Source organism: Eptesicus fuscus, chromosome 4, assembly GCF_027574615.1.
Source record: "Eptesicus fuscus isolate TK198812 chromosome 4, DD_ASM_mEF_20220401, whole genome shotgun sequence".
In the NCBI taxonomy this organism is placed as follows: Eukaryota; Metazoa; Chordata; class Mammalia; order Chiroptera; family Vespertilionidae; genus Eptesicus; species Eptesicus fuscus.
Genome location: NC_072476.1, coordinates 30,989,989 through 31,002,557, shown reverse-complemented (window position 1 = coordinate 31,002,557; position 12,569 = coordinate 30,989,989). Strand labels below are relative to the sequence as shown.

At 39.9% G+C, this 12,569-nt stretch overlaps 1 protein-coding gene across 1 annotated transcript in view; it reads right to left on the bottom strand.

Annotated features, from left to right (window-relative positions):
• Positions 1-12,569, bottom strand: part of BAZ1B (bromodomain adjacent to zinc finger domain 1B) — a 72,958-nt gene that overhangs the window by 3,811 nt on the left and 56,578 nt on the right. Inside the window, exons 14-16 of the mRNA XM_054714848.1 lie at positions 5,204-5,351; positions 3,990-4,137; positions 2,098-2,213 (exon numbers count right to left, since the gene is read on the bottom strand). Of these exons, the coding sequence (XP_054570823.1) occupies positions 2,098-2,213; positions 3,990-4,137; positions 5,204-5,351 (412 nt within the window). The remainder of the gene's footprint in view (positions 1-2,097; positions 2,214-3,989; positions 4,138-5,203; positions 5,352-12,569) is intronic.

Here is a 12,569-nt window from a genome sequence, read left to right as displayed (position 1 = left end):
TCTCCTGTCCTATCTGACATTGTGAAGGTAGCAGTAGTAGATGAAGAATGAATACCTTTCATCAACTGCCAAAGACCTTTTTAAGAGCCTCCTCAGGTCAGTTCCTTCAGTGCTTCTATCCTCTGGCCCCACCCTGTTCAGTTACGCCTGGAAATGAGGCTCTTGAAGGAGTCAATTGTAAGTGACTCACTCAGAAGGAGAGGCCATTTGCTACAGGTCTGCCTGAAATTCCTACAGCCCACACTCAGCCTGAAAGAGTGTAATGCATTTACATGTGAGATGAAACTTGACTATAGGAGAGATCCTGTTTTATAATTCCCAGGGTTATCTTAAACTCACATCACAATGTTCTTAGAGAAAAGCTGATACTTATGTGAAGTATTTATGTAAAGTCTTCCTCATTGAACACAATTTAGGGGTAGCATCAGTCCTGCTCTCTTGCATTTCTGATAACCATAGTCATCTAGGTCACTTCCATAAAAACCTGCCTAGGATCCCCAGAGAGAACAAAGAATACAAAGGCACCCAAGACCACTTGTGTCTCAGGTTTACATGTGCTTAATGTCACACAAACCAACATCCCTCAATATCTCATGCTCCAGAAGGATTAGCTCAAGGTTTCTCTACTAAACAAATTTTCCCTGGAAAGTGGGAAGGTGACATTTGGACAGAGATAGGGGCATACAGAGGCAGTGATACAGGAATAAATAAACAATGTTAACCCTTCATTGGCTATTCCAGGGTCTCAAGCTCAAGACCTGGCTAGGAACAGAGAGTAAGCAGCCGATGCCAAGGATAAAACTTTGGGATGTTAGGAACAGACACCAACCCCAGACTCGAGCTGAACTAGAGAACCACATCTTTGGTGGTCTAAAAGGCAGAGGAGACAAAATGCTCTATAATATGTCCTACATCCTTTTGATAGAAATAGCCCTTGAAACCTGGAAAGGAAACAATTCCTTGGAAAGAGAGTAACAACTCAGAAGTAGAAAGCAATCACTAGTTTGAAAATAAACAATCAGTACACTGCTATATTCAGAATCTGTTTCCAGACAAACATGCATCTGAATCACAACTCTCAGCCAGTAGATGGTGGTCTCTGTGTGATGCAAGGTTAATGGACTGCTTGTCTCCTCACCCTGAATACCTGAAAAATCATGCCAATAGGAATGAGTGAAATTGAGGTGTCCCAAATTAAAAGCCTGCAGGACTGGAGAGATGGGAGCAGGTGTGTAAGCCCAAGCCCTCAGGTTTGGCGGCACTACTGAAGAGACTGATCATGCCAAGCATCTTCTCTCTCCTTATACTAACTCTGATCATTCAGAGTGCTATGATCTTGGGAATTATATCATCGCTTCAAGAGCTCATCAAAATCTTGATCTGTGTCTCTTTTCTACTAACCTACAAAGAAGGATATGTTTTGAAAAGAGGGAGGCTAAGGGTAAATTACAGAACTTCAGGTTTAACCATGAAAACAACAAGACTCTTAAATAGTCACAAAAAATAAAGAGTCAGCGAGGTAAGGGTAAACGATGAGGCCTTTTTCTCCCCCTACTGGCATCTAGTGTGAAACATATATGAACCTTCCTAACAACTTTATGCCTAAGCTATGAGAAAACGGTATTTTTTCAAACTAGCAAAGTTATGCCCTGCACACTATAGGGAAGTACAAAACAAAGGAAAAATTACTTCTCTGAAAACAGAACTATAACAGAGGCAAAAGAACTGTTAGGAGAGGGCAATGGAACTAGACCTTCTTTACTCATTGTCCCCAGACAATGAGGAGTTCAGAACCAGAAGGCTTGTCATAAACATACTTGGTACCTTGAATTCTACTAAATCATGGATCAAGTGCATCTACCATAAATTAATGTTCTTGAGACCAACCTACCCAACCTCCTAATAGGAAGGTGGTTAAATGGCACCTTGAAAACCCATTTAAAACCATGGCAATGAAGTCACCCCAACAGCCATAATATGTGAGAAAAGGAAGATGGCATGATGGCATCACTGACTATCTATTGCCTGCCAACCCAGTCTTTCCAAGTCAGCTTAAAAGACTATGAGATTAACTATGAGGGCAAACTGAACACTTACATCGCAAACCAGCCACCTCGTAATCTTCCTCTTCCTCCTCCTCCTCCTCCTCTTCTTCCTCTTCACTGCTCTCATCATCTTGGCTGTCCTCAGAGGCAGACTCTTCAGTATAATTCCTGTGAGGTGAAAAAGCATATAGGGAACCTGGTTCTCAGCCAAAGTGTTCCTAGGGGGATGAAGTCCCATACGGATCCCAGCAACTTCTCCCTCTTCAGACACTAGACAGATTTGGTGAGGGAAGGTAAACTGAATCCAGGCCAGGACACAGGAAGTAGAATGAAAACCTAAGCTTCAACAGCATACCTCCCCGACCAGTCCCCAAATGCTTTGGATAAGATACCAATGGCAACAGAAATCAAGACCAAAAGGTATCCCCTTCCTCCTCAAAACAATTCAAAATTTTATTCCTTTTATCTCACAAAAACAGCCAGATAATGTAACATTTAAGGTACTAAAATGTGTCCCCAACTCTGGGGTGGACTGAAAGAATAAAAGCCCAGACAGGTGTTACTCCACCTTGATGGCCCCTTTCCAGGAGCTGAAACAGCTTGCAGATGACCATAACATCAAAGCAATGGTAATCCCAGCTCAGAACAGCTGGTCCAAAGCCCCACCATTTCAGAACAGCATGCCTCATCTCTCTTAAGTGTAGCTGGAATGGAGTGAGAAATAACTGAGTAATACTGGTAGGTGAGGTCAGGATCAAACAGCTCTGCCCTTTCAAAGAGAGACCAAGCCGAAGTGCCTATAAGCTGCCCTTTGACAACCTCAAATTTCAATGTGGAAAACAATTGTATTAACTTGGCAAATATTAGGTGCCTCCTTTTTACAAAGCCCTATGTCTGGCCTTATTGAAATTAGGCTGAAGAACAAAGCACCACCTCTCCTCTCAGGGCACTCACAATCTCATGGGAAGACAGTCAAATGCACCAAAATGCTGTTTTAGATATCGAACACCCAGTTGAAACACAAAGAGGAACAATTAATTCTAAGGATGTAAGGACACTTCAAGAGAAATTTTTGATAGTTTACACCCAGTAAAATGAGGGAGTTCTTGGAAGAGAAAATATTCCCAGTTGGAGGGAAAGCACAAGAGGCAAGAATGCACAATGAACAGTTTGTAACAAGCGCACAAATATGGGAAGGAGGGCTCATAAAAACATATGCCAGTATTGTACAATAAGTCTCAAAAGTTAGGCTAGGGAGTTTGGACTTTATTTAAGAGGAAATGTAAAGATTGATGTTTTTGAATAGTAAAGTGACATAAGCAGGTCTTTGCCTTTTATAACCTATTTTGGTTTCACCACTAAAGCTGGAAGGATAAGAGGGTGAAAGATATGAGGTAAGGAGTTGAGAAACCACTGAAGGAGCCCAGGTTAGAGATGTAGGAGGGCCAGTGACAACAGGGACCTTGGAGAATGGATAGCAGATTGATTCATAAGACATCTGGATACTGACTTAATAACATCTGGCAAATGAATGACTATGGAAGATGAAGGAGAGGAAGATGTCCAAGTTGACACCCAAATTCTAATCATGATAAGAAAGGTCTGGGTAGGGAAAGTAATGAGTTTCAGGATTTGGTGGTTACAGACATAATCACCAATGAAGAAATGGGCAAGGTGGAATCCAGGGGCAGAAGGAGATATATTGTCACTTTAGAAGGTATGGTCAAGAAGAGAGAGAACATAGCTGGTAATGAAACTAGAAATGTCAACATTAAGCTAAAATTAAATCAGAGCCCTTTGAGTTCCTATTATACCTTAAATGACCAGGCTCCATATCCAATAGATGGACTTAAATTAAAGCTCCTCAAAGTCATTCAGTTTGAATAACTGAAGCCTAATTATAACAGCTATTTATTCATTTGTTTTTAGAAGAAGAATTCTCACCTGCCACGGGAGTTGCGCCTGGCAGTAGCAGGCTGGCAAGCTGGGCATTGCCACTCACCATCTGGTACTTCATAGAGGGCCGGCCTCAGACAAAACAGGTGGAAGGCTTTATTACACTCATCACACAAGATCAGTTTGTCATCCTCACCTGCAAGAAGATAAACTTGTATGGCATTGTTGGGAACATGGCAACAGTCAAGGAGTTGGAAGAAAGAGCCACTCACCCTCAATTAAGACTATAGAAGGAACAAACATTCTAGTACAATGCTACTACATATTTTTTTTAAATGCAGTCATTTTCTGAAAAGAAATGTAGCACATATTAGTCTGTAAGTAATTTAGGTCTTAGGTCTCCTGATTTATATCCCAAAATCTACCCAGGGCTAGGACAGGACAGTTAACATTTACTAAGAGGCAACAAAAAAACAGTGATAGGAGGAAATTTTGCTGCTCCTTTCCCAATAAGAAAAAAAATCCCCTATTAAGTATTATATTTTCTCCCCTTCTTCCTTCTGGACCCTCTAAACACTTCCCAACTCATATCTGGTATGACTCTCTTAAAACACTTAAGTTTCCCTAAATTTGAAAATACACTGAACCAACGAACATGGTCATTTCCCCTCTCCAACCTTCATTCTAAATCAGTTCTTAGAGCAACTGTTTTTGGCAATTAAATTCTAGGCCAAATTCACAAAAGAACATTAGCCACTGAAAAGTGAATCACTGAGGGAGGCTTTTAGTCATGAAATTCCTTTTACACATATGGACTTTGAAAGCTTCAGCATTAAACGATTCCCAAATGACTTGCTGTGTAGAATTCTTGCTGGAAAACCCAAAACTGAGTATTCTTCACAACGTACCACACAAGTACTGCCCTCTGGTGGTAGCACCTGTCCTACTTCACAGATGACTAAAATTCAGAGACAGTAAGATTAAAATGTTTAGGTTAACTAATTTTCTTCTCTGTATAAAATTTAAAGATTGGAGAGCAACTGCTCTTATTTTATACTCAATATTGGGGAACCAAGGGCCTACTCTGATTTGTGGACATGTGATTTCAGATTAGCATTTTATTATAGAACTCCAGCAAGTAACATCTCCCACCACATTTAAAAGCTGTGTATGCAAAACTCTTTAGGGGAGAAAAGATCTGGGTTAACAAGTCACAGTTCCTGATACATTCAAATAAGCAGCACTGACCTAAATATACATACCTTTCTTTCGACAAACTTTGCACCTAGCATTTTCTGCTGACATATCCCACTTGATACAGGCATCAAGCATCCCAAGTAGAACATGCATTCTGGAAAAGGTCTGAGCTTCACGGATGGCTGTCTTCCATTTTTCCAGAGCAGATGCAACCTAAACAGAGACCAAATCAGGCCAGAATTACTACAGGGACCTCAAAGACATGGATTTTTCACATAATACTGACAGAGTATACAGTGAAAGAGGACTAGGAATAGGTAGATACTAGAGAATTCTGAGTACATTTACCTCCGACAGCTCCTCCTGTCTAACTCATTTATAAATCTTATAGAAGAAATCAAAGCTCTGAAGAGGGGGTGAAAATACTTGCCAAAGGTCACATAAAGAATTAAGGGAGGGAAATAACTGGAGACACATCTCTTCTAGTGAAAACCACTTAAAGATTCAGTGTCATTTAAAAGCAGGAACACTTGTATTGTGTAAACGCTAGTATGCAATAATGTCACATAGCTGATAAAACTGGCTACCAAGATGACCAGTTTCTGCACTAATACGTGCCACAACCCTAAATAATATTTATGGAACATTCTACAACCCTTAAAAAGTATGAAAAGTACCGGGTAGCTCAGTTGGTTAGAGCGCTGTCCCAATACACCAAGGTTGCAGGTTTGATCTTCAGTCAGGGCACATAAAAATATCAACTAAAGAATGCTTAAATAAGTGGAACAACAAATCGATGTTTCTCTGTACCCTCCTCTCTCTCTAAAACCAATCAATAAAAAACGAAATATGAAGTATTGATACAACATAATCCTTTCAACACTATCACCAACTTCTAAGTTAAGTGAAAATTTGAAAGTCCCAGAAGTTAGCCTGACTTCATTCTGGACAGTTAATCTCTGCATATTGCCTTCTCCATGATCATAAAATGCAAATTAAATTAGAATAAGCCAAGCAAAACATAGGATGGTGGAAAATATAATCAGCAATTTTGATGATAAACACAACTCTTTCCTATGGTAAAGCATCTACCTAAACAAATGCTAATGTGGGGGGTTATCATTCTCAGATAGTCAGAAAATACAACAGAGACGGTCAATGTAAAGCTTAGGCAATTCAGCAGAAGCTGAGAGACTAGGTTATCTTAGTATCATCAACCTTGTGGAGGTCATATTGCTCAACTGTCAAGACTGAACTAAGTGGATTAGCAATCCCTGCTACTTTTACAACTTGGGCTAGCTCTAGCTAACTGACACTACTACAGCTGGATTTCACTGCCCTGCCTTAGGCAAAGAGGTCTATTTTAAGGAATATAGTCTTCCTCCTATAGGAGAGTCCAGTTATCCTGGAAAGCCATAGGCTTTAAAATAGCTGCCAAGGGACAAAGATAGTTGAGCCACTTCTGAAGCTGCGGTGTGAGGGAGAGAAAATAATGTTGTCCTTTCTCTTTCCTACAGAAATAAAGAACCACAGAGCACTTCACAGGTATACATTTATGAATAGCAAGAATCATTTAAACACATCAAAAAAATCTATTTAAGAGGCTGCTAAAGTTCTAGGAGAAATAGATTCATTCCTTATTCCAATCTCCAACTGCAGATGTTTTAACATCTGCCTTCGAAATACTGTACAGCACAATTTCCTTCCTTCCCTCTTCAGAGCTCCTCAGTAAAACATAGGGTCCATTATGACAGCTGTTGGTTTTCTCCCCTGTTGTAATGGAGAGCTAGCATATAGTACCACAGACTTTTCTTTAAGAGCGCTATTGAAAACAGATAGAAAATGGCTAAAATGGGCTTTGCTGTCCTCTAGTGGATAGTCAGATGCACACTGCATTCAAGAAAATGTCTTAGCATATAGTTATGCTTTTTTTACTTCCTTAAGTTATTGCTTATAGATTATAAATTTGAGTACTCAATAGCTTATGTGGCCTCTAAATTAAAAAACTGAGCCCTAGCCGGTTTGGTTCAGTGGATAGGAGTGTCAGCCTGCAGACTGAAAGGTCACAGATTCAATTCCGGTCAAGGGCATTATAGCTTGGTTGCAGGCTGGTAAGGGTGTGTGTGGGAGACAACCAATCGATGTGTCTCTCTCACATTGATGTTTCTCTCTGTCTGTCTCTCCCCTTCATTTCAACTCTCTAAAAATCGATAGAAAAATATCCTCCAGTGATGATTAACAAAAACACTGCTAGGGATCTTGGAAATAATCTTAATTTTAGAACATTCATCATCCCCAAAAGAAACCTTGTACCCATTAGCATTCATTCCCCATTCCCTACGTTACCCCACCACATTTACCCAGCTGGTAAGTAACCATTAATCTACTTGTGGTCTATAGATTTGTCTATTCTGGACATTTCATATAACATCTGGCCTTCTATGACTGGCTTCTTTACTGAGCATGCTTTCTAGGTTCATCCACATCATAGCATGTATCAGTACTTCATTCCATTTTAATTGCCGAATAATATCCATTGTATGGATATATCACACTTTGTTTATCCATTAATCAGCTGATAAACATTTGGGTCATTTCAATTTTTTGGCTATTCTGAATAATGTTGCTATGAACTGTTTGTGCACATTTAGGAAATATTCATTTATTATTTTTCGTGGAAAGAAATCTTACCCAAGGTCTCACAGCAATTTAGGGCCAATTTATCCAGATCCAATGCTCTTGGCATTACACATACTAATCATCAGTGTCCTATTATATCCACTGAGTTATCCATCTAGACCAGCCTAGACTCCAACCAGCCTCTAATTTTGAGGGCAAAAACATTAGGCACTCAAGATTTGAAAGAGCATCCTGGTCTTCTCACACTGCACAAAATTCTAAATAGTCCAGTACATTAAAAAACAAAACAAGCCCTGACCGGTTTGGCTCAGTGGATAGAGCGTCAGCCTGGGGACTGAAAGGTCCCAGGTTCGATTCTAGTCAAGGGCATGTACCTTGGTTGCAGGCACATCCCCAGTGGGGTGTGTGCAGAAGGCAGCTGATTGATGTTTCTCTCTCATCGATGTTTCTAACTCTTTATCCCTCTCCCTTCCTCTCTGTAAAAAAAAAATCAATAAAATATATATTTTAAAATAAAAAACCCTATCATAGTCAAAGCAGTGTGAGATTTGTTTTTGGTTTTGTTTTAAAATGTTTTTACTGACTTCACAGAAAGGAAGAAAGTGATAGAAACCAATGAGAAAGAAACATTGACTGGCTGCCTCCTGCACACCACCCACTGGGGATGTGCCTGCAACCAAGGTACATGCTCTACAGGGGATCAAGCATGAATCCTGGGCATGTGCCCTGACTGGGAATCAAACCTGCGATCTCCTGGTGCATAGGATGATGCTCAAACAACTGAACCACATTGGCCAGGCAAAACAGTGTTTTTAAAAACAGATCAAGAGCAGCAAAATATATATTTTGACATTCAACGCATCCAGTAAATACTCTCTGATGAAAATTTGAAATTCTCTAGCATGTTTAAATAAAGTTGGTCCCTAGATAGAAATGAGTATAACAGAACCAAGAAGAAGGCAGTTTACATGCAAGTCCCTCGGCCTAACAGTAAAAAGGCAGTATATCTTGGCAAAAATATAATGAGGCTTCACATCATATTTTTCCACAAAGAATGTATAAAGTGTAAAAACAGATAATCAGGTTGTCAGGACAAAAGGAGCCAAACTAAGCAGAGAGCCTAACAGAATCCAGGATTTTGCCAAATTATACCATGTCTTTCCCAGTTAGTACAAGAAAATGAAATAAACATTAAATATTCAAAATCAATAACTATTACAAAAAATATATTTCAGAGATAATCTACTTTTATAATAAGGAAACTGAAGCCCAGATTAGAGACTGATATTAGCTCATGCAACAACCTAATGCCAACTAAAAAATCCTGACCCATGCATGCTAAGTGGAAACCGTCAAAGCAAAGGACAGTGGAAAATTTCGGAGCTGTGTCAAAGTTGACCTTTGGTGGGGAACTGAAGGACATAATGCCATTTTAATGGAGAACATTGTTGAACTACTCAGTAGGCAACCTAATTGATTTTCCATGAAACTCTTCCATGCTTTCCATTTGTGTACTATGTGTCTGGGCCCCAAGGTTAAACCTGCAAAGTGCTCATATTTTCTTCCCCAGTCAAGCTAAGAATAAAGTCTCATATGACAAGCTAAGAAGAGGTTACTTCACCATGGGGTTGAGCACCAAAAATAAGAATATATATAAGAAATCTACATCTAGTTCTCAATAAGAAAACATTACAGGTAAATAAATAGCAAAGAAAGATCATATCAAGAAAGAGACTTTTCTGTATAAAACTAAGTTAAAAACAAAATCCATGAAGTATTCAGCAAAGGAGACTATTAACTATCTAATGTCTTACTTGGACTTCATCTAGGTGACCTGGAGGCCATATAATCATTAAAAAGAACACAAGAAGGTGAGAACTAATCCTAGTACGATAATGACATATATGTGAAATCTCTAAGCCTAAGTCACAAATAAATTGTTAAACCTTTATTTAACTGAGTCTTAGTTCTCTGTTCTGCTTACCCTCTTCCCCAAAATGATCACATACTGGTATCACCCTTGGCCCTAGGAAGAAACTTAGGGGGTACATGACAACTGTGTTCAAATATCTGAGGAGCTTTAGACAGTAGACTTATTCTATGTAAACTGAGAGGGCAGCTGTATATGACAAGAAGGCTAAGTTCAGCCTATGCACCCTTCCATCTGATTAACTCCAATTTATTCTTCAAAACCTAGCTGATAATGTTCTTCTCCTCTGGGAAGTCCTCTCTAATTTGCCCCAAGGTATTCCTGGTGATTCCAGTACTGCTCTTTTATCATCAGTACTTGTAACACTACTATAACCATCTCTCACACTCAAAATGAGTTCCTTGAGGGCACACACTGCTGGCTTTTACTCATCATTGTAACCTGCAGACTTACCACAGTGATTGACACTAGCAAGCTCTTATCAGTTGTTTATGAAACAAAAGAAGGGAGAAAAGGAGAAATCAAAAATAGGGGAAAGTATGCTACTGAATGATGCCTGGGACTTCTTTAATGTACTCTTTTAAAATTCTTACATAATTTTAAGCAGAAATCTAATACACAAAGCAGACAAAGACAGCTGCTGATTATTCTAATAAAGAAAAAACAGGCTGGGTGGAAAAGGTGAGAGAATTAAGCAAAACAAAACAAAAAAAACCTCACACACAGACAACAATACTAGAATATAGTGATTACCAAAGGAAAAAGGGGGTGGGGAGAGGTAAAAGAGAATATAAGTGTAGGAGGAAATAAATAGTGATGGAAGATTTGGGGCCCTAGCCAGTTTGGCTTAATCGATAGAGTGTCAACCTTCGGACTGAAGGGTCCCAGGTTCGATTCTGGTCAAGGGCACATGCCCGGGTTGCGGGCTCGACCCCCAGTGGGGAGTGTGCAGGAGGCAGCTGATCGATGATTCTCTCTCATCACTGATATTTCTCTCTCTTCCTCTTCCTTCCTCTCTGAAATTAATAACTATATATCCTATCTAATAAAAGAGTAATATGCAAATTGACCATCACTCCAACACACAAGATGGCTGCCCCCATGTGGTCAAAGATGGCTGCCCCCATGTGGACACAAGATGGCCGCCAGAAGATGGCCAGCAGGGGAGGGCAGTTGGAAGGGACCAGGCCTGCAAGGGAGGGCAGTTGGGGGCGATCAAGCCTGCAGGGGAGGGCAGTTAGGGGTGACCAGGCCGGCAGGGGAGGGCAGATAGGGGTAACCAGGCCTGCAGGGGAGGGCAGTTAGGAGTGACCAGGCTGGCAGGGGAGCAGTTAGGCATCAATCATGCTGGCAGGGGAGTGGTTAGAGGGTGATCAGGCTGGCAGGCAGAAGCGGTTAGGGGCAATCAGGAAGGCAGGCAGGCGAGCAGTTGGGAGGGGTCCCAGATTGGAGAAGGTGCAGGCTGGGCTGAGGGACACACACACACACACACACACACACACACACACACACACACACACACACACACACCCTGTGCACGAATTTCGTGCGCTGGGCCTCTAGTGTTTGTGTGTGTGTGTGTATGTGTGTGTGTGTGTGTGTGTGTGTTAAAAAAGACTTGGGGAGATGAACACATAATACAATACAAAGATGATGTATAATTTGTTAACTCCAATACATTCAATTAAAAATATAAAAATGATTAAATGATTAAAAATGTGTATTTTTTTAAAAAGAAAAACCAGAGACATCATCTTAATTTCTTCATTAGTAAGAAATTAAGATGTTAGAAAAATGAACATTTACATGGACTCATAGGAAGGGGGGACAGTTGTTCAGGATATGCTGATGAGTGAAAAACTGCAGAACATTATGCAAAGGATTCCATTCTATAAAAACTCACAAACCCACAACCTTGTATGTATAAAGAAAACACATCAAACTATTAAAGAGTGATATTCTTGGGCAGTAAAATTAGAATAGGAGTTGTTTCATATTTTACTTACCTCTTTTTACTTACAATGAACATGCTACTTTTAAAATTAAAAAACAAGAGAACTGGATACACACATGCAAACACATTAACTTAGATTCTTACCTTTTACTGTCTATAAAAATTAACTAAAAAAGAAAACAGGGAAATGCTTCATGATACTGAATTTGACAATGATTTCTTATATAGGACAACAAAAGCAGAGACAACAATAGAAAAAAATAGATGTTGCACATTAAAATTTAAAACTTTTGTGCATCAAAAGATATTATCAATGGAAAGAAAGGGCAGCTCATGGAATAGGATACATTTGCAAATTATATATCCAGAATACATAAAGAACCCATACAGTCCAGCTTGTGTGGCTCAGTGGTTGAGCGTCGACCCATGAACCAAGGGGTTTCTGGTTCTAATCCCTGGTCAGGGCACATGTCGAGGTTGTGGGCTCAATCCCCAATAGGAGGAATGCAGGAAGCAGCCGATCGATGTGTCTCATCGATGTTTCTCTCTACCCCTCTCCTTTCCTCTCTCTCTAAAATCAATAAAAACATTTAAAAAAAAAGAAAAGCCATACAACTGGACAACAAACACCGAAACAACCCAATTATAAAATAGCCAAAGGACTAGATAGACATTTGCCCAATGATAAGACAAATGGCCAATAAGCACATGAAAACATGGTCAACATCAGTAATCATTAGGGAAATACCAATAAAATCAAATCCACAAGATACCACTTCATACCCTAGGCTACTATCAAAGAAACAGAACATTACAAATGTTGGCAAAGATGTGGGAAACTGGAACCCTCATGCATTACTGGTAGAAGGGTGAAATGGTACACCGTTATGGAAGACATTATGGCAGT